Raw genomic sequence first — 22,834 nt, forward strand, 5'->3', positions numbered from 1 at the left:
ATCATGCACACAGAGAGACACTATGAATAAAAACCTCATTGGCCATATATGGGACAATTTATACATCAGTAAGAATAATTGCAATAGTGTAAAACATAAAATATGCTTTAATTCAAGAATTCATAATGATAACTTAAAACAACAAGCCCACTGGTTGTCTTTGGAACATGCTTGGGAACCAACTCTTTGGCTTTCTGAACCTCAGGATAAGTAAATAATAGTGATAGAAAGTTTTCTGTTATAGGATTCCAGCTGACAAATGAATGATATGACTATATTATTGTTTTGCAACTTACTGAGTCATTGGGTCTAAGTGATGATTGTCAGTGGCTATTGATATCACAAAAAGAGACAGCCAATATGTACTTCTTGGTGGAAGGGTACAACACTTGTCTTCTGATAGCAAGTATTTCTTCAAATAAATTGAAGCTTTATAGAAATATAGGGGGACAGAGCAACAAGTTAAACAATACCTCAGAGATGCAGTTAGCAAAATGCAGGCTCTGGGACACACTACAGAATAAATTATCTGCTTTCTTCAAAACAAAACAAAAAACTGAAAGGGAAAAAAATATATGTAGGTGGCTGTACTTGAAGATATCAAAAGAAACTCAAGAGATTTTGTCATCTAATTTGAATGTATAGTCCTTACTTAGATCCCAGTTCAAAAAAACAACTATAAAATAATAATAGTGGTGAAAATAACTTATAAAAATCCAAAAACTAGTTATTTGATTTGATGCATTAGGGAGTTGTCAATTTGTGTTAAGGTGATAATGGTACTGTATGCGTTTTAAATCATTAACATCTGGAGATGCATACAGAAATATTTGTAAATTAAATGAAACACAGTTGGGAACTTATTAAAAATACATGGGGAGGGGCGCCTGGGTGGCTTGGTCGGTTAAGCATCCAAATTCGGCTCAGGTCATGATCTCACAGTCCGTGAGTTCGAGCCCCGCGTCGGGCTCTGTGCTGACAGCTCAGAGCCTGGAGCCTGTTTCAGATTCTGTGTCTCCCTCTCTCTCTGCTCCTCACCTGTTCATGGTCTGTCTCTCTCTGTCTCAAAAATAAATAAACGTTAAAAAATAAAAATAAAAAATAAATAAAAATAAAAATACATGGGGATATAAAAATTATACCTCAATTAAAAGCAATAACTAGGATGAGGGGAAGTGTGTAGGGATGAAGACGAAATAACATTGATCAGGCATTGATGCCTAATTAAGAAGCTGGTTGGTAAATCAGATTCATTAAACTATTCTCTTTACTTTGGTTAATGTTTGAAAATTACCATCATATATGAAAAAGCTCTAGGAGAGCAGTTAAACTATGTTACTTATCTGATGTGCCCCACAATGCTGGGTACATAGTATGTTTTAGATGAATACTCATAAAATCATTAAAAGATTGCCATAAGATTTTTTAGTTATTGAGCATAACTCATATGGATTACCATATTTTATTATTCCATTAAAGTTATTGATTAGAACAAAAATGATCACAAAGATGTTCCAAAGAATAGGTCCAGTTTATTTGGTAAAAAAAAAAAAAAAAAAAAAATTTGCATACGTAATCCTTTTTATGAAATGTGAGACTGTCATCAAAATGTAGATGGTCATTAATCAAATGGTCAAATTTATCAAATGGTGGGGCACCCAGGTGGCTCAGTCGGTTAAGCGTCCCACCTCAGCTCAGGTCATGATCTCACAGTTTGTGAGTTCGAGTCCTGCATCGGGCTGTGTGCTGAAAGCTTAGAGCCTGCTTCGAATTCTGTCTCCCTCTCTCTCTGCTCCTCCCCTGCTCATGCTCTCTCTCTCTCTCTCTCCTTCAAAAATAAATAAAAACGTTTAAAAAAATTTATTAAAGAATTTATCAAATGGATGATTCTATGTTGAGTTCAATGACAAAAGTATCCCTTCATTTCTTTAACCTAAATCAAGATGAGCAGCTAACTTTGAGGTCCTTGGCCCAAGAAGGAGTAGGTGAGGAGTAACCTGCTTTTTCAGCTGCAGAATGCTTCTGGAAAGGATGCCGAAGAACACGCTGGAGAAAATGGACCTGGCAAACAATTGAAGCACATAGATGCACATTTTCTTCCTCAGGACCTATCAATTTTCTAAATTCCCAGAATGACAAGGTTAAATTGAAATTTCTTTAAAAATGTTTAAACACTGTATGTTGTATTAAAATTTCAGGGGCGCCTGGGTGGCGCAGTCGGTTAAGCGTCCGACTTCAGCCAGGTCACGATCTCGCGGTCCGTGAGTTCGAGCCCCGCGTCGGGCTCTGGGCTGATGGCTCGGAGCCTGGAGCCTGTTTCCGATTCTGTGTCTCCCTCTCTCTCTGCCCCTCCCCCGTTCATGCTCTGTCTCTCTCTGTCCCAAAAAAAAAAAAAAAAAAAAAAAAAAAGTTGAAAAAAAAAAATAAATAAAATTTCAACTATGCTTGTTACTTAAAATTTCTGTCATTCCACAGAAAGTTCCTTTAAGTACTAGTTTTGTGTTAAAACAGGAGAACAAATATGTACCCTCTCAAAAAGACTATATATATATATACACACATATACACACATACATATACACATACATACATATACATACATATATCCTGATAATTCAGCAATTCTTTCACAGAATTAAGAGAATTATAATTTTCTAAAATATTTACAAAAAGAAATATACACATACATATCCACACACACATATACACATACATACATATATCCTGATGATTCAGCAATTCTTTCACAGAATTAAGAGAATTATAATTTTCTAAAATATTTACAAAAAGAAAATAATGTCAGTGGTTTGCAGTCTTTCCAAAGCAAGGGCATGGATTCCAACTCATGCCACTTCCTCATTGGCACTTTGACCCATGGTAATAAACTGAGGCATCAAAAAACACACCTCTTTCAACAATAATTCTAGGATTTAAATGTTTCTTTTCATCCAGTTATGAAATAAATAAGTCGTGGGGATGTAATGTATAGCATGGTGACTAAAGTTAACAATAATACAGTATAGCAGTTGCTAAGAGAGTAGATTGGAAAAGACTTCAGCACAAGAAAAAAAAAATGTGTAACTATGTATGGTGATGGATGTTAACTGGACTTACTGTGGTCATCATTTTACAGTATATACAAATATTGAATCATCATGTCGTACACCTGAAAGTAATATAATGTTATATGTCAACCATACTTCAGTTAAAATATATTTTTGGTGCATTTCCTTTGGTATTTTTGGTGCATATCATTTCCTTGGGTGTTAATAAAGGAACACTTAGATCTATTGATAGAAAAAGGTGCATGATTGTCTATACTAAGAAAGTACCAAGAGATCAAATAGAGGGTATTACTGTATTACTAATATTTAATAGGAAGACAGCATCATCATCAATATGGTGCTTTTAGAGCCCCTCTCAACTTCCCCCAGGGTTCTTTCTATACATACACTTTTACCAAAGTTAGTCTTATTTATGCCCATTCTACTCTCACTTGCTGGCTAAAAATCTCCCTGAATACATTTTTATACTTCTTCACTGCACCTTGCATAGAGTAGATTCTCAAGAAGTGTGTTTGATGCAAACAGGTAAACACAAGTTGTGTGTGTAAATGGTTACCCATATAAAGGTTTAACAAAATCTTTTTCCTTTCCTGCATGAGAACTTAACCCTGAATTAACTGTCTGGCTCTGTTCCCCTGGTGACTTGATGAGGTGGTATGACAACTATGTCACCATATAACATTGCTTATGACTGACGATTAGCATCTGGATGGGAGAACTGTAAATACCTGACAGCATGTTTTGGGCTTTCTCTAGTGTGGTGACTTGGTATAGGGCAGGCCACTCATGGGGACACTGGAGACTATGCCTATGCAGTTGTTACAAGAGATACTGGTTTCTATGGAGCATGAAGCTTTTAAGCCAGGGCTATCCCTGCGTCTTCCCAGTGTGGACCTCGTCTGTGCACACCTGAGCTTCACTGCCGTGCCGGGCTACTGGCATGGACTGAACTCCTGCAAATGAGGAGCTGATGCTGCCCTGCTGGTAAGCCATTTCTGTCATCTTTTTAGTTAGTTCTTTTTTAGTTTTTTTCTTTAATGTTTATTTATTTATATTGAGACAGGTAGAGAGAGAGTGTGCACATGAGTGGGGGAGGGGGAGAAAGAGAGAGAGAGAGAGAGAGAGAGAGAGAGAGAGAGAGAGAGAATCCCAAGCAGGCTCCATGCTGTCAACGCAGAGCCCCACATGGGGCTCCATCTCATGAATCATGAGATCATAACCTGAGCTGAAATCAAGAGTTGGCCCCTCAACCAACTGAGCCACCCAGGCGCCCCCTGCTGTCCATCTTTCTGAGCTGCGTGGGGCTCTGTGCGGATGGCTCAGAGCCTGGAGCCTGCTTCAGATTCTGCGTCTCCCTTTCTCTCTGCCCCTTCCCCGCTCGCACTCTCTCTCTCTCTCAAAAACAAACATTGAAAAAAAGATATTTTAAAATATTTTCTAAAATGAAAACCTAGATTTGTCAAGCTAATTGAACTACTGAAATATAAAGTTAATGCAAGTTCCAAATTAGAAATAGCAAAAATAGTTTCTCATGCCAGCCCTGATCAGTTGGTAGTGACCATGCACACTCTGTGGAGAGAATGATTCTGAGGGAAAGAAGGCAGGAGCATCCATAACACCTACTCCAGTGCAGTACAGAGTGACAGCATGAACACCAAGGCCATCCCCCCCCCTTTTTTTTTTAACTTTTTTAAATGTTTATTTTATTTTTTAGAGAGAGAGAGAGAGAGTGCAAGCAGGGGAGGGGTAGAGAGAGAAGGAGACACAGAATCCAAAGCAGGCTCCAGGCTCTGAGTTGTCAACACAGAGCCCAATGCAGGGTTCGAACACATGAACTGCAAGATCACAACCTGAGCTGAAGTCGGATGCTCAACTGACTGAACCACCCACACACCCCAAGTCTGTTCCTCTTCTAAAAAAAAATAATTATGTACATGGCATTTTAAATAACTGATTGTGAAGTATTTGAAGCATACAAGAAAGTATGCAGAACAATACAATGAACACTTGTATATCCTCCACTCAGCTTTAGAAATCAAATACTTCCAATATGACTGGAGCCCAACAGGAGTCTCCTTCCCTAATGCAAATTTCTTCCTTGCCTCCAAGTAACCACAGTCCAAAAATGATATTTATCATCTTTATTCATTTTGTTACTTTTGTTATACACACATGCATCCCTAAGTGACATACAATTTTGCATGTTTTACACTGTATTTAAGTGGTAATAAGCATGTGGTATATATTCCTTTGCCCTTTGCTTGTTTTGCTTAACATTACATGTGGGATTCATCCATGCGGATGCACGTAGACCCAGTTCATTTATCTTTACTGTTGTCAGTATGAATTTAAGTGGACCCACATTGCTAGTGCGTTGGACACCCGGTCGAAGCAAAAGTAACTCCCTCTGGGGAGATGCACCCTTAAATCAGTCTTCACTGGATTCCACAGATTGAAATCCCGAACTCCAAAACATAAACAAGAAGCAGCAGCATCAAACCCTCAGAAGTTTAAGTAATATAGATATATGATATAAATGAATCTTTAAAATTTTAAATCCATTAAAGAATGGATTTTTTTTTAATTTAAATTTTTTTCTTTTAAAAAATGAAACAATGATTTACTGATAAAGAGAGACCAGGCAACAAGAAGGAAAAGCTGGTACTGGCAGTGGTCTAGTTTCACATGTCTGCAAACAAAGTAAGTGTGCTTAAAATATGAGACACTTAAAATTAATAAATATAAACCCAGGAGACTCACACACCGTACCTCTGAAAAATCATTCCTTTCTGCTTTTCGCACTGCGGACTCTGCCATCCAGTTCCTCAGCACATACCTAGGATTAACAGCTTCAGAGGGAAAAGTGTGTTTTGGAACAATAAATTACTAAGTCCACAAAGGCAATATGAAATCACCCCCAAAATTAGATAAGCTTTAAGAACTTTGCTGGAAGGCACAAATGAGAAGCAAAGATCAGCATCAGTCAACTCTGATTGTTTATAAACAATGTACAGTGTCTAATACCTTATGGTACAGAGAACACTTTTTTGAGCGCTATGATCAGTACTGGGTTTGGTTTTTCTCTTCAGTGGTTCATCATTACTTTGGGTTTTTTGCACCATATTCAGTTCACTGAGTATTTTCTTTTTTTTTTTTTTTTTAACGTTTATTTATTTTGAGAGCGAGTGGGGGAGGGACAGAGAGAGAGCATCCCAATCAGGCTCTGTAAGATCAGGCTCCTTCCTACAAACCCTGAGAACATGACCTGAGCCAAAACCAAGAGTCACAGACTTAACCGATTTAGGCGCCCCTCACTAAGCATTTTCTAAAGCTGGAGAAAGTAGTGAATGAATCTGAATTAGGCCCCACAGCCTGAGTGGAGGCGGGGGAAGAGAAGTTGCTACTTTTAACATCCTCAAGCTCAGAATTAAGGTCTGACTTAGTGGGACTGCTTAATGTTCATGCTGCCAAGAGCAAGCATGAAGGGTTACAGGAAGGCAAAACTCCTTATAAATTTACATTTTTGATAGTAACCACACATTTTTTCATATTAAAGGTAGTATAATGGCACATTTAAAAAATTCCAGAAACTATGTCTTTATTGGAGATGCGCTTTTTCCAAAACAATTTGTCAACTGAGTGGAGAGGGAGGATGCTTATCCCCACTGGCACAACAGAAATTCCGAGCAGACTCCAGAAATCACAATTTTGTGATTCTCAACAGTTTTCCAAACTACTTGAATGGTGGAAACACAAATTCCCTTTCAACTTGGTTTTAAAGATCTGCCATGATATGATGGATAATCTAATAAGATAAGTGCCTTGTGACCCAGCAATTCTCTAGGAACGTAGTCTATGAAAACAAATTAGAACTTAAAAACTATTATTTACATTAAAGAAAACCAGGAACAATTTAAATACTTAATATTAGGGGAATAGTTAAGTAAAACACTGTATACCCTTCCTAAGAAATATTATCCAGCCATTAAAAATGTTACATTATAAAGAATGAAGTAGTAAGGAAAAATGCCTTATTTATTCTTGGTAAAAAAATATATATACATCTAAAATTATACCATAGTATGATTACCATCACATATTTCTCCTAATCAATACACATGAAAAAGAAAAACAAGAAGTAAATACATCAAAAAGTAAATAGTAACTATGTTTACAAATACAGGGGATCTTTTTTTAGTCTTTCTGCATTTCTCAATTTTAATGTTTTATTTTTGCGAGCAACAGAGAGAGAGAGAGTGAACGGGGGAGGGAAGGGCAGAGAGGGGGAGACACAGAATCTGAGGCAGGCTCCAGGCTCTGAGCTGTCAGCACAGAGCCCAACACAGGGCTCGGACTCACGAACCATGAGATCATGACCTGAACCGATGTCGGCCACTTAACCAACTGAGCCACCCAGGTATTTTTCAATTTTAAAGAATTCATACAGAACTCCTTTAAAATAAAAACGTGTACACAAAAATATGTACAATCTTTAAACAAAAAGAAAACTAATGTGCAAGGGATGTTGTGGAAGTGCTTAGCTTAGGCAGAGGGAGAGAGGAAGCTTCCAATTAAAAGCTTGACAAATCTGGGGTGCGTGGGTGGCTCAGTCGGTTGAGCGTCCAACTTCAGCTCAGATCATGATCTCACAGCTCGAGAGTTCAAGCCCCGCATCAGGCTCTGTGCGACAGCTCAGACCCTGGAGCCTGCTTCGGATTCTGTGTCTCCCTCTCTCTCTGCCCCTAACCCACTCGCATTCTGTCTCTGTCTCTCAAAAATAAATAAACATTAAAAAAATTTTTAAGTTTGGCAAATTTGACACACATGTCATAGAAACCTGACAGTAAAATACTATTAAAACATACTGGGAATTTCAGCTACAAGCAGGAGTGCTTTGGACCAAGTTACAAATATGTAAACTACTTGAAAATCAGATAATTATAGATGTTTATAAGATTCTTTGAGGAGTTATCTAATTCTCTACATTTTTATCTAGTTGGGAACTTTCTGTTGGTAGGTTCTTTCTTTTGGCAATAAAATGTTAAGCAGTGCGTTAATGAGGATTATGTCCACACACAAGCCCAGCCAGAGTTACATATAATGTGATAATCCCTGATCCACTAGAGTGTTGACTACGTAAGGGCAGGACTCAAATTCATGTTTGAAGTCTCATCTTTAAACAATGAGATGGTGCAAAAAAAGGGAATATAAGAGGGACTTAGTATATCTTTCTGAAAAGGTAAATTTAGCTGTCAAGAGAGTTAAGGCTATGTTTTACTGAGTACATCATAATACAAAGAAAGCATGCCATTGCTACCCTCAATTGGAAAAGATCAGTATATCAGAAAGACTCAACGTCCATAAAACACTGAGCACTTCAAATTATTAAGCTCAACTAATCTCTAACAGGCTGGCAATGAAACGGGAAAATGGCAACTCTCTTTATCATTTATCTAATTCAATAAAAATAAAAATAAATCTTATCCTCGTAATTGTTAGTTATTAACATAATTTAAGAGACAAATTATTTCAAATATAGCATCTTCCATTGTTCTTTCTTTTTTTGAGAGATAGAGACAAAGTATGTGCATGCAGGGAAGAGGGGCAGAGAGAGAAAAATAGAGAGAGAGAATCTTAAGCAGGCTCCACACTCAGTGCAGACCCTGACCAAGGCTCAGTCCCACAACCCCAGGATCATGAGCTGAGCCAAAATCAAGAGTTGGATGCTCAACTGACTGAGCCACCCAGGCACCCCATCTGTGTTTTTTTTTTTTAATGTCCAGGAAGAAGAATGAAGAAGGAATTTTTTCTTTATCCTCGTATCTACAAAAGGTCAGGTCTAAAATATTTACTTGAGGCCACAATTTATATTTATACCTGTGGACTAGGCCTACAGTTATATTTTATAATGAGGCTCAAACCCAGGATTTCAACATAGTTGGCCTTGAGGTCTACAATAGCTGTGTTCTAAGGACAAATAAAGATTCTTCTGAGCCTGTGCCACAAATTCACTACTAGGCACAAAGAAAGCAAAATTACACTGATGCATTTTCAGAATTACAACCAAGTTAGTTTTATTGCAGAAACCCACTTGTATAATGCTGGAGCTATAATGGCTTGCCTAGATGCATAGTAAGGACAGTCATCAAAAGCATTTATTAAAGTTTTAATATGAGCTGGGCTGTGTGGGCACAGTGTGACATAAAAGAGAAGAGATCAATGTCCTCTGGTGGCTTATGATCATAGAGTTATTTGGAGGTTTAAAAATAATAAATCTTGCAGAATTAAAAAAAATTCTAAGACCTTTAAAACACTATTATTTAGGGACGCCTGGGTGGCTCAGTTGGTTAAGCGTCCGACTTCCGCTCAGGTCATGATATCATGGTTCATGAGTTCAAGCCCTGCATCGGGCTCTATGCTGACAGCTCAGAGCCTGGAGCTTGCTTCGGATTGTGTGTCTCCCTTTCTCTCTAACTCTCCCCTGCTCACTCACTCTCTCTCTCTCTCTCCCAAAAATACATATTAAAAAAAATTTTTTTTAATTTTTAAATAAATAAAACACTCATCTTTGATGTTCCCACTGCTTGCAATTTGGAGCATCTACAAAAAAATTTTAAAGCAAACCTTCCCCTAATCTACTGTTAATTTTTTTAATGTTTTGAAACAATATATAACAGCAATATATTTTTAGTCTTTTGGTTTCTAGAAAACATTAAGTCATCCCAGTCTTCCCAACAACCCTGTGACGAAGATACTTAATGTACTCTATACTAGTATTATAGCTGATGCTTATCGAGTACTTATTATGTGCCAACTACTATCTCCCTGAATTTGTGCAACAGCCTATGATGTAAATGCACTTTATAGGTGAGGAAACAAAAGAGGGGTCAACTAGATAGAAATGTTTTAAAACTGGATGGTCACGGTTGCACAATTTTTTTAATTAATAATTTTTTTTATTTTTTAACTTACATCCAAGTTAGTTAGCATATGGTGCAACAATGATTTCAGGAGTAGATTCCTTAATGCTCCTTACCCATTTAGCCCATCCCCCTTCCCACAACCCCTCCAGCAGCCCTCTGTTTGTTCTTTATATTTAAGAGTCTCTTATGTTTTGTCCCCCTGCCTGTTTTCTTTTTAATTTTTTTTAATGTCGATTTTTGAGAGAGAGACATACAGAGTGTGAGAAGGGGAGGGGCAGAGAGAGGGAGACATTAGAATCCAAAGCAGGCTTCAGGCTCTGAGCTGTCAGCACAGAGCCTAACGTGGGGCTTGAACCCACAAATTGTGAGATCACGACCTGAGCTCAAGTCGGATGCTTAACGGACTCAGCCACACAGGTGTCCCGTCCCCCCTCCCTGTTTTTATATTATTTTTCCGTCCCTTCCCTTATGTTCATGTGTTTTGTATCTTAAAGTCCTCATATGAGTGAAGTCATGATATTTGTCTTTCTCCAACTGACTAATTTCACTTAGCTTAATACCCTCTAGTTCCATCCACATTGTGGCAAATGGCAAGACTTCACTCTTTTTGATTGCCAAGTAATACTCCATTGTACATATATATACCACATCTTCTTTATCCATTCATCTGTTGATGGACATTTGGGCTCTTTCCATACTTTGGCTATTGTCGATAGTGCTGCTATAAACATTGGGGTGCATGTGCCCCTTTGAAACAGCATACCTGTATCCCTTGGATAAATACCTGGTAGAGTTGCACAATTTTTTAAATTCAGTCTAAAAAAATCACGGTACACTTAAAATGAGTGAATTTTATGTAAATGATACCTCAGTAAGGCCCCTAAAAAGTATATATACACACCAGAAAGAGAAAAGGAGGGATGAAGGAATCAAATGACTTGCTTAATAACATGTAGGAAATAAATGGCCAAACCAGAGCTCGGGCACAGCAGGCCCACCTCTGGAGCCTATGCCATGCTATCTCTCTGAGGAAAATAAACTCAGGTCAAGACCATACATAGGAATGAAGACTCCCTCAGGGAAATGAAGAATTGGACTTCACTACACAGGACACTCTTCTTAGATGTTTTATTTCTTCACATCTGTACAATTCTTCAATTCCACATCCCTGATACACATTGTTACATGAATTTGTGCAATCAATTTCTTATATATTTGCATTTTCACATCAGTTAAGCATATAATAATAACATATGGAAGTGTGCCTTTAAAAACGTAACTGAGCTATCATTATGAACTTTTATCATGCCTTTGCTCTTTGTGAAAATTTATCTTTTTCCCTTGAGAGCCCACTGTTCAGCACTTACTGTTTCTCTAACATAACTCAAAGCTGCAGCCTTGACTTCACTGAAATTTCTTTCATTTTATCATCTCATCCATCCTGTCATAACCAAACAAATCCAAATACTAAAGACTTCCACCACATGTTATTCTTTCCATTTCTTCTTTCTCTTGACTGCTGACTGTCCATACTCTGAGCTGGCTTATAAATTCTGTACAACCACAGCAGTGGACAGAAGTGGAAACTAAATCCATGCTGGGCCTCAAATAGATCACTCACTTCTCTGTAAAAACTAAACTTGGTTTTATTTCTACAAGAAGGTCTTGAGTTCAAGAAGCAATCTCATTCCCTAACCTCACATGGAATGTGAGCATCATCATTATTTCATTCACATGAATCGGCCACCCTGATGACACACACTAGCTCTCTATACAAGTCCTAAGTGAGGCAGGAGTGCTCAGGCACTCAGCCTAACTTCTTTGATCTTAGACTCCATACTGCAAAAAGAACTAACTTCCATTGTTTTCTTCACCAAACCAACTGTGAAGTCACATGGTAAACTGAAATCAGTATTAGAGATGATTTATTTTCAGAGCTAGCATTTACTGGATGTGTATTATGGCCCCGGCACTGTAACTAGATACCTTACATATATTATTACGCTCCAATACTACATCCCTGCAAAATATCCCCATTATACAACAACTAAGGACTTTTAAACTCAGAGAGTTAAGTATCTTTCAGATCATACAGCTAAAAAGTCACAAGAGGAGACCCATCTGCCAGATCCCCAAACTCACCTTCTTTCATCATAACCCAAACTACCTTGTCTCTCCCCATCTTTTAAGACTATATCTTATTGGGGCACCTAGATGGCTCAGTCACTTAAGCGTCCAACTTCAGCTCAGGTCATGATCTCTAGGTCTGTGAGTTCAAGTCTTGCTTTGGGCTCTGTGCTGACAGCTCAGATCCTAGAACCTGCTTCAGATTCTGTGACTCCCTCTCTCTCTGCCCCCACCCTGCTCACACTCTGTCTTTCTCTCAAAAAAATAAATAAATAAATAAACATTTAAAAAAAAAAAAAGACTATATTATTTTAGGAACGCTTGGGTGGCCCAGTCGGTTGAGCGTCCAACTCTTGATTTTGACTCAGGTCATGGTCTCATGGTCTTGGGACTGAGCTCTGCATTGGGCTCTGCACTGTGGGCATGGAGCCTGCTTGGGAATCTCTGTCTGTCTGTGTCTGTGTGTGTGTCTCTCTCTCCCTCTCTCTGCCCTTCCCACGCTAGCACATGCGTGATATGCCTCTCTCAAATAAAATTTTAAAAAGGACTATATGATTTTAACATCTGTATGCAAACTTATTAAAAGCAGAACTATTATACTGTGTGAAATGTCATTAGGCAAGCTCATAGATGACACTTCAACTCAACTAAAATACACTCAAGTAAAATTATCCTAGTTAACAACAAGCCAAAAATACCAACACCAAAATCAAAAAGACCCCTCAGTTCCTCAAGTAGTTACTTCCAGCTTTCAAAAGAATGTTGCTTTTATGTGATAATCCTTAAAATTGGAAAAATCAAAAGGCTTACTTACTTGTCATTCTTTTTCTTCTTTCAGAATCTGAATCGTTCATGTTACTAACAATGAATAAAACAAAGGACAAAATTAACCACTGTCTCCTTATATCATAGCTTTTTTCAAAAGGGTGGGAATTATTTCACAAGACAAATATTGGGAAAAAAACATTTAAAAATCACATTGCATCAGTGTCTGAAAGGAAGATAGAAAATACTGAGTTTGATTAAATAATATACAAAATACTACCTTGTTTAATTATTTTAGCTAATTCCAAGTCTTTTATTTTTACCAATTAAAAAAGTTTTGTCTAAAAATCTAAATTTTCTGATACTTTTCCTTATCTTAAACATGGTTTTCTGAAAATAATTTAGCTTTTTCTTGACTAATCATGGTTGTCTTTATAAACAGCCTTCAGGGGCCATTAAACTGGGAAAAGCTATTTCTTCCTGTGGTTTTCCCATCTCTCCGTTCAGGGGCCACTACCTACAATGTCTTTACTCCCAAGTAATTCACTGTGATTTATGAAACAAAGTAACTTATCACAAGTGTAGAAGATGTGACAACTAACAGGCATGGATAGAAAGAAACCTGAGAAGCTCTTCTCCAGAGCTTCAGGGCATGGGCTCCCAAGGAACTTGGGGAACAGTGTTATCAGAGTTGGGGTGAGCAGACAGGTGCTCTCTGCATGGGTGAGGTGTTGCTGTGGACGCCTAGGCAGGTGCAAAGTACTCAGCAGTAGAAGGAAATGTTGGAGAATTAAAGAAAGAAAGGCTTGATGGCTTGACTCTGCTAAAGTAATACAACATTGCATCCTTTTTCGGAAATGGTTAGATTGCCTTACCTCTTCAGTCTCAGCAGGTACTGGGATACCCAGGCTGGAAAGAGCTTGTGCTTGGAAATCATATTCAGCGCCCAGAATTGCTAAATGAAAATACAATAATAGGCTGCTTAGTATATTAATATTGGTTCAGTTTATTTTAACTTCATATTACTTTAAATTATATTCCTTAATAATAACTTATCCAGATTTTTTAAGACATGCTATTTCAAGTAGAAGTAGTACTAAAAAAAGAATAATATTTTCTTTTTCTTGTTTTTTAATGTTTATTTATTTTTAGAGGAAGAGAAAATACATGTGAGCAGGGGAGGGGCACAAAGAGAGGGAGAGAGAATCCCAAGCAGGCTCCATGCTATCAGCACAGAACCTGATGTGGGGCTCGAACTCACAAACCGTGAGATCATGACCTGAGTAGAAATCAAGAGTCAGACACTTAACCAACTGAGCCACCCAGGTGGCCCTTCCTTCTCTTTATATAACATTCAACTCTAAAGTTCTAATTCATGGAAAGCCATATAATGGCATGATTTAAGATACATAAAAAACAAAGTTCTTATAGAGATTACACATGAATACTGATATTACCAAAAGCTTTCCTTTAAATAATGTGTAATTTACTTTTAAAAAGCTAATTTGTGGGGCAAATTGAGGAGGCCCAAAGAGGGGTTCCTCACTACTCCAAGCATTCTCTAACACGAAATTCTAGCCCTACAACCACGGGCTAAGAGCTCCATAGCATGAAGGGGCCTCATCGGGCATGGGTAAACATGAGAATCAGATCCTGATATTTACCTATCGACAGAAAATAAACTGAAAGCTAACAATAATTTACTTTTATTACTATATTGAGCTACTTACGGTGAAGGGCTCATGGGAAAAAGATGCAGATAATCCAGAGGTTAAGAACAGGGGCTCTGGAGAAAGCTGCCAGTGTTTGAACCCAGCCAGCCACTTACTAATAGTGTGAGCTGGCACTACATAGCCTCTCCATGCCTCAGTTTCTTTACCAGTAAAATAGAAATAACAGTGGTACCTGCCCATATGTCGTGGCACAGATTATACATATAAAATGCTTAGAATAGTGCCTGAAACATAATAAGCACTCAATACATGTTAGCTATTAGTGTTATTATTATTAATTTTTCATTACTTTGTAAAGCATTTACTATAATGCCTGTCCCAGAGTAAGTTTTTAATAATAGTGGGTTCTCAATAAGTGCTTCTTGAATAAATAAATGCATTGTGAGGCTATAAAAAGATAACATTAACTAGGCACAGAATATCATGTAATATAATGAAGAGATTGAAATTTCAAAAAATAAGGCTGAATTTTAATCTCAAAAACAATAATAAACAGTGATTACAATATAAAATACTTAAACCTGTTCAGAAAAGAAACAGGCCCAAAATGGAGTCACTTGTGCTAAGCCCACATCACCAAACCAAAACTTAATACCTAACCTAATTGCAGTTTCAACCTCCCCCAGGAAGGTAATCTTAACTGGTCAGCTGGAACTCCCGGGTCAGCAGCAGTGAGGTAATCCACCTGATAGACCCCTACCATCCTTCCCCCAAAAGATGACGTAATCTGCTCTTTCCTTGTCCCTGTCCCCTTCTGCCTATAAAAGTCCCCCATTTTGTACAGCTCCTCAGAGCTCCTTTCTGTTTGCTAGGTGGGATGCTGCCCCATTCATGAATTGTTGAATAAAACCCATTGGATCTTCAAATTTATACAGCTGAATTTTGTTTTTTAATAGACCTTAGAAATAGATCTAGGTATCTAAAAATCTATAAGTAAGAATCTTCTGGTAGTACCCATAATATTTCATAAATGCAATGTGTTCGTGTTGAAATAAAAAGGCAACACATACTTTTAAAACTAAGTTAAGCCCCTGCCACTTTAGAGACCGTTTGGCAGTTTCTTAAGGAATCAAACGTACATTTTACTAAACAATCCAGCAATTCCACTCCTAGGATCTATCCAAGAGAAATGAAAACATATGTTCACACCAAAACTTGTACATGAATGTTCAGATCAGTATTTACTCACAGTAACCAAAAAGTGGAAATAACCCAAATGTCCATCAACTGGTAAATGCATCAGCCAATGGTGGTATATCCACACAGCGGAGTACCGCTCAGCAACAAGGAGGAAAGAATTACCGATACAGATAACACCATGGCTGAACCTGAGAACTAGGCTAATGGAGAAGCAAAAGACTACACACTGTATGAGTCCACCTATAGGAAATGTCTAGAAAATGAAAACCGTGAGACACAAAATTAATTAGTAGGTGGTTGGGGGCTAGGAGTGGAAACAGGGATTAACTACAAATGGGCAGGAAGGATCTCTTTTAGGGTGATGGAATTGTTCTAGAATTGTGATAACTGCATAGATCTATAAATTTTTAAAAAATCATTGAATTATATGCTTCAGGCCAGTGGAATTTCATGGTATGCAAATTATACCTCAATAAGTCTGTTAAAGAATACTGAATTAAGAGGGGCACCTGGGTGGCTCAGTCGGTTGAGCGGCTGACTTCGGCTCAGGTCATGATCTTGCGGTCCGTGAGTCCGAGCCCCGCGTCGGGCTCTGTGCTGACAGCTCAGAGCCTGGAGCCTATTTCAGATTCTGTGTCTCCCTCTCTCTGACCCTCCCCCGTTCATGCTCTGTCTCTCTCTGTCTCAAAAATAAATAAACGTTAAAAAAAATCAAAAAAAAAAAAAAAAAGAATACTGAATTAAGAGAAAAACAAATGTTGCAAATTACTACCTGGGGAATGTTGAGCTCCTGTAACTGGCTTTGAGTTATCTCGCTAAGCTGCCGAAATGTCATGGTAAAATCAGCTGCTGTCTTTTCCATGAGCTAATGAAAATGATTATATTTATCAATCTCAATTCTTCAAGAATAGTAATTCAAATACAAGGAAAAAAAGATATAAAATGACAAACTCACATGTAAGAGAAATGCAATTAAATCATCATCACCCTTTGTTTCCCCAAGTAATCCCAATTTGGCTTTGAACAATTCTCTAAATCTGAAAGAGAAATGTTATTTCAATTCAACTCACTATTTCAAGAATTGTCCCCAAACCAACCAGGAGGCTTTAATATCTGTATTCAAAAGGACAAACCTTGTATAATAAAGAACTGGATACCCCTCAAGAATCTGAGCAGCTCTACAGGAAGAAAAAAGAAAGGACAATGAAATCTTTATTTAAAATTAACATTCTTAAGTTATCAGAACAAAGTGAACCTTTTCATATATTAAATATAATTATTGTATTTACCAATCTCAATTCCCATATTTCATAAAAATATAAAGATTAAAGCATTCTTAACCTTAAACTCATCTTTTTTTTTATGTTAGTTTATTTTTGAGAGAGAGAGAAAGAGGGAGCATGCACAAGTGGGGGAGGGGCAGAGAGACAGATGAGGAGGGGAGACACAGAATCCAAATCCAAAGCAGGCTCCAGGCTCTGAGCCGTCAGCACAGAGCCCAATGTGGGGCTGAAACTCACAAACTGTGAAATCATGACCTGAGCCCAAGTCAGACATTTAACTGACTGAGCCACCCAGGTGCATCCCCCCACCTTAAACTCAATCTTTAAAAAAATTAAGTTTCTACTTTTTTTTTTTTTAACTTTTTTAATGTTTGTTTATTTTTGAGAGAGAGAGTAGGCAAGCAGGGCAGGGGCAGAGAGAATGGGGGACAGAGGATCCAAAGCAGACTCTGCACTGACAGCGGAGAGCCCAATATGGGGCTCGAACTTGCAAATTGCTAGATCATGTCCTGAGCCGAAGTCAGACACGAAACTAACTAAGCCACCCAGGTGCCCCTAGTTTCTATTTTTTTTTTTTAATGTTTATTTATTTCAATGAAAGAGAGTGCATGTGCATGAACCAGGGGAGGAGGGGCAGAGAGAGAGAGAGAGAGAGAGAGAAAGGGAGAGAGAGAGAATCCCAAGCAGACTCTGTGCTGTCAGTGCAGAGCACAAAGAGGGGCTTATCTTTTTTTTTTTTTAATGTTTATTTATTTCGAATGAAAGAGAGCGTGTGAGTGTGCAAGGGTGGGGGGGGGGGGTGGCGGCAGAGAGAGTGAAAGAGAGAATCCCAAGCAGACTCCATACTGTCACACTGCGGAGCTGGACGTAGGGCCTGAACTCATAAATCATGAGATCATGACCCGGGCTGAAACCAAGTCAGTCGCTTAACCAACTGAGCCACCCAGGTGCCTCTATTTCTTAATATTCTTAAATGTATTTTAAATTATACAAAAGCTCAACTCTTCCTGCAGCTCCACTCTCTTTACCTTACTGACCTCACCCCATACAAGTCTTCCCCTTGCTCATTCTGAAGCAGCCATAGAGGCCTTCTTGTTGTTCCTTAAACACCCCACGTACCCACTAATGGCCTCTGCATAGGCTAGTCCCTTGTCCAGAGCACCCTTCCCCAAGCATCTGTGTGGCTTGCTCCCGTGACTCCTTCAAGCCTTTGCTCAATGAGATGCTGATTATCCTTTTAAAACTGCAAACCCTTCCCTATCCCCTGCTTTATTTTTCTCCATAGTATTTACCTCCTTTCTAATTGGCTATGTAACTATTTATTCTGTTTGACTGTCTCTCCCACCAGAAGGAAGTACCACAAGGACACAATTATTGTGCTGTTTTATTTACTGCTATCCCCCCAGCACTTGGAACGGTGACGGGCACCTCAATAAGTATTTGTCTCATGAATAAATGGACTCTGCAGGGCAAAGGGGATATAAAATTAATGGAGACAAAAGTGACTGTTCAATGAATAACATCTTATATTGCTTTGATTTTGAACTATGTGATGTATTACCAATACATTTTTAAAATATATTAATTAAGGAAACCAAAGATGGCGTATAAAACTTCTATTGTAGCAATTTTTTTGCAACCCAGGATTAATGAAATCACTATATGGTTTGCCATCCATTTGTGATCTTGTTGTACTGGAAATGGTAAGTTTTAGACTTAGGGGAGTTCGGGGGAGAGAGAGAAGGTAAATATACTCTATCTCCTAGCAAATACATTAAAGACACACAAATGATTAAAATGTGATCCTGCCCTCAAGGAGTTGAATGTCCACTGGTTATATCAAGAAATGTTTTAACAGTCTATGTAATTATTAACATACTTAGATTATTATTCAGGCTTATTGATATACATACAGGAGATATTTCGAGTAACTAAGTATAAATATTACTTATTTATAATAAGTTACCTATTTATTATTTACTCTGTTGTTTAAAAAGGCAACCATGTACCACTTTTTCTTCAGCCTAAATTCAGAATGAGAGATCACACAATGGTCAGATTGTGATTAAAAGTTCAGCTTTATCACTGACAAAAGCTAGTCTGGAGAATATGGCTTAAGTCTGTGGATAAATAGGCATGTTAACAAATTGTGCCTAAATTAGAAAGTTTTACTCACTCAGTTACTAAAACAGCAGTCACAACGATGGACCTCCCCCCCACTTGGGCACACCCCTATAAAATTTTCATATAAAAAAGCAGAAAATGTACTCTTTCCCTGGACTGACAGCTTTCCAAAAAGAGAGGTATTAATAGGAGGAGCCTCACAAGTTTAGTTTCTTCTCCCATATTCATCAAACGGATCATTAACCCTTCCTTCCCCAAATAGGAGTAAGTGGACAAAGAGAAGGACTGTGTACTCTAATGAAGACCCCCCCCAACCACAATGAACCACTTTTAAGAGTATTCAAGCCCAAAGACTAAACCAGAGATAGATGTCAAAGGAAGATGGCAGTTCAAATGAATTTTTGGTGCCTGCCCCTCCCTGCTCTAATTCAGCCTCTCTCCCCTGGCTACAGAGTCTTGGGGCCTGGAGTGTCTGGGCAGGACTGCAGGCCCTCACTCGTGAGGTACAGCATGGCTGAGCAGAGCAGGTCCTACCTGTATATATGCTACTGGAAAGAGTTCGTGGGCTCCCTGGCTTCTTCAAGCCTACAGGAAACCTGCTAAAACCTGTCTACCCCAGAAGGTGGGAGAATGCTAGCTTGGCGCTGAGGAGAGCTGGGAGCAGAGAGGCAGCCTACCAGAGGCCCAGTGGAAAGCTGAAAACTTGCCTGTGCGTACTCTGCTGGCACATGAAGGGTGTATCACCACATAACTGGAGCTGAACCCCAACAGAGAGGCAAAGGGAAGTAACACAGTACCAAAGTGGGCTCGTACCCGCAGAGAAGAAAAACGAAGGAACAACAGAACAGTTGGCCCTTAGTAAAATGGAACTGCTCTTGGAGACAGATAACAATATGAAAATAATAATAATAATAATAATAAGATACTTAAGAACAAACTATACCTCAGTAGGCATTCTAGAACTATAAAATATTGTTTCAGACTACAAAATTCAGTAGATGAATTGAGAGAGAAGACAGATACTCCTGAGACTCGATTTTGTGGCCTAGAAAATCAACTAGAAGAAATAACCACAAAACACCATACAAAAATACAAAGAAATGGAAAGCATAAGTAAAAATAATAATAATAATAATAATAAAAGAATTGGGAATATATGGAGGATTCATACAAATAATGGAGTGCCAGAAGCACAAAAAGAAATGTATGGAAGAAAGTCAATACATAAACAATAGCAGAGATTTCTCTCACTGGGTATATAGTTACAGCCGGAGAAGCAGAACCCTTATTGGTACTATAGAACAAGGGATTTATTTTTGGAATTTGACCTATGACTGTGGGAGCTGGTGAGGAATTATATATAACACTGTTGCTTCTGTGTCTGGTTTTGGGGCTAAAAGCCAGCAGTGAAGACAGGACAGAAAATTGGATGTGAGGGGCACCTGGAAGGCCCGGTCAGTTAAGCATCCAACTTTGGCTCAGATCATGATCTCAGTTTGTGAGCCCGAGCCCTGCATTGGGCTCTGTGCTGACAGTGCAGAGCCTGCTTTGGATCCTCTGTCCCTCTCTCTCTGCCCCTCCCCTGCTCATGCGCACACACACTCTCTCTCTGTCTCTCTATCTCAAAAATAAACATTAGGGATGCCTGGGTGGCTCAGTCTGTTGAGTGTCTGACTCTTGGTTTTGGCTCAGGTCATGATACCGCGTTTTATGGGTTCGAGCCCCGCATCAGGCTCCATGCTGACAGTGCAGAGCCTGCTTGGGATTCTGTCTTTCCCTCTCTCTCTGCCCCTCCCTGCTTGTTCTGTCACTCTCGAAATGAGTAAATAAATTTTAAAATAATTAAAATAATTTTTTAATAAACATTAAAAAGCTTTTAATGTTTCTTATTTTTCAAAAAAAATGATCATTTGGGGTGCCTGGGTGGCTCAATCAGTTAAGCCTCTGACTTTGGCTCAGGTCATGATCTCACAGTTCGTGAGTTCAAGGCCCGTGTCAGGCTCTATGCTGACAGCTCAGAGCCTGGAGCCTGCTTCCGAGTCTGTGTCTTTCTCTCTCTCTGCCCCTCCCCTGCTCATGCTCTGTCTCTCTCTCTCTCGCTCTCAAAAGTAAATAAACATTAAAAACAAATTTTAAAAAATCATTATACAAATATATTTTTACAGATTTAATTAGTGGATTTAGGATTTACTCACAGCTGCCTTTGCCTAGGATCCAGTATTGGGTTTAAAGCTTGCAACAACTTGTTTAAATTAAATATCCCAATATTGGCCTGATTTCCTATTTTATATCTTCCTTCATCATCAGATGTGTTTGGGACAAAATCTGTTGAAAACAAAAAACACTAGCATTTTGTAGTGGGGATAATTGTCTCTAAGTTTATATTTACACTTAATAAATTTATATTTATTAGATGTATTTATATTTATTAAATCTTTGTCTATAAACATTTAATTCAAACATAACATAAACACTTACTACCCATACACATGAAATTCTTTTTAAATATGAATATGAATATTTGCCTAAAAGAGGCAAGTTCTAACCTGCAAGAATTATCAGGGGATCACACATATACTTCAAACTCTACCTCAAGTCATGTCCTCCACCCTCCACGAAGCCCGCCTGGATCCCTCCTTGTAAGTATTGTGTTACTGTTACCTCCATTTTATAGGTTGGTAAAGTGCCAAGTTAAGTGACTTGTCCAAGGGCACAGAGCCGCTAAGGGTCAGATGCCCGAAGTCACACCCGCATTGGTCTCACACATGTTCCCCACTCCCCTCCCTGGCATCTTCTCTAATATGTCATTCTTTAAGGGCAGAGACCACAAAGGACTCATTTTTGAATCCTTATAGCCCCAGAAGATTAAGTACCACGTTTTATGAGTGAACCCAATTCTCTCTACTACCCCACCACTGTATTAGCTATAACAGTTTATCTAAAATAAACCTGTGATAATTTTTTAGTGAAATAAGATATATGTGTGTAAACATCTTACATGTTTACATATAAATCACTCTTACCTGGATTATAGGCTTCCATAAAACCAAATGGACCATAGTCAATTGTAATGGATAACAAACTGAAGTTATCAGTATTACAAACACCTGAAACCACAACAAAAAGTTTCTGAAAACACGGTAATAAAACAATAAAGCATTTTTAAATGCATAAAATTATCCAGAATAGGAAAGGTAATGGAAATGCATTTGTTTTGGAAATGCGGCAAAATTAGATTATCAATTGAAAGTTTAACTGGTGATACCAAATAGCTTAATATATATTAAAACTATATTTTTAAATTAAATTTACCCTTTTGTTTTATACCCTACCCCCTGCAAAGATTTCAAACACTGCAGGAACAAAAGCCCCAAGAAATAAAAATTCTTCTTACTTATCCTCAATTTCTAGCATTTGTTAAAACAATATATGTTGCTTGGAATGGAATTGAGGCTAATAAAGGAATAAGATTAATTCATATTCAAAGGATGGGAAAAGGGAAAAACATGGCTATGCATTCCAGTAACAGTCACCAGCTGTGGGGAGAGAGTATGCCTCGCAGGCCGGGGAGGCTATGGCTGGGGTAGGAAGAAGCCGGGGAATAAATACACCAGCCTGTTACATACAGGATATTTGGCAACGGTGTCCAATGTAGAGTTTCAGCCTTTCTCTGT

The 22,834-nt window shown here is 38.3% G+C and overlaps 1 protein-coding gene across 2 annotated transcripts in view; it reads right to left on the reverse strand.

Moving 5' to 3' along the window:
- Window positions 1–1,819: 1,819 nt before the first annotated feature.
- Window positions 1,820–22,834, reverse strand: part of LOC102956759 (protein adenylyltransferase SelO) — a 35,812-nt gene continuing 14,797 nt past the window's right edge. The window contains exons 11-19 of one of the 2 annotated variants that reach the window (XM_007081309.3): window positions 22,184–22,267; window positions 21,356–21,485; window positions 16,887–16,931; window positions 16,709–16,790; window positions 16,526–16,618; window positions 13,756–13,835; window positions 12,930–12,973; window positions 5,835–5,914; window positions 1,820–2,061 (exon numbers count right to left, since the gene is read on the reverse strand). In XM_007081309.3, coding sequence (XP_007081371.1) covers window positions 1,939–2,061; window positions 5,835–5,914; window positions 12,930–12,973; window positions 13,756–13,835; window positions 16,526–16,618; window positions 16,709–16,790; window positions 16,887–16,931; window positions 21,356–21,485; window positions 22,184–22,267 — 761 coding nt within the window. In that variant the 3' untranslated portion in view covers window positions 1,820–1,938. The remainder of the gene's footprint in view (window positions 2,062–5,834; window positions 5,915–12,929; window positions 12,974–13,755; window positions 13,836–16,525; window positions 16,619–16,708; window positions 16,791–16,886; window positions 16,932–21,355; window positions 21,486–22,183; window positions 22,268–22,834) is intronic. The other variant, XM_042991263.1, reaches the window with a different exon arrangement.

Source organism: Panthera tigris, chromosome B4 (genome assembly GCF_018350195.1).
Source record: "Panthera tigris isolate Pti1 chromosome B4, P.tigris_Pti1_mat1.1, whole genome shotgun sequence".
NCBI lineage: Eukaryota > Metazoa > Chordata > Mammalia > Carnivora > Felidae > Panthera > Panthera tigris.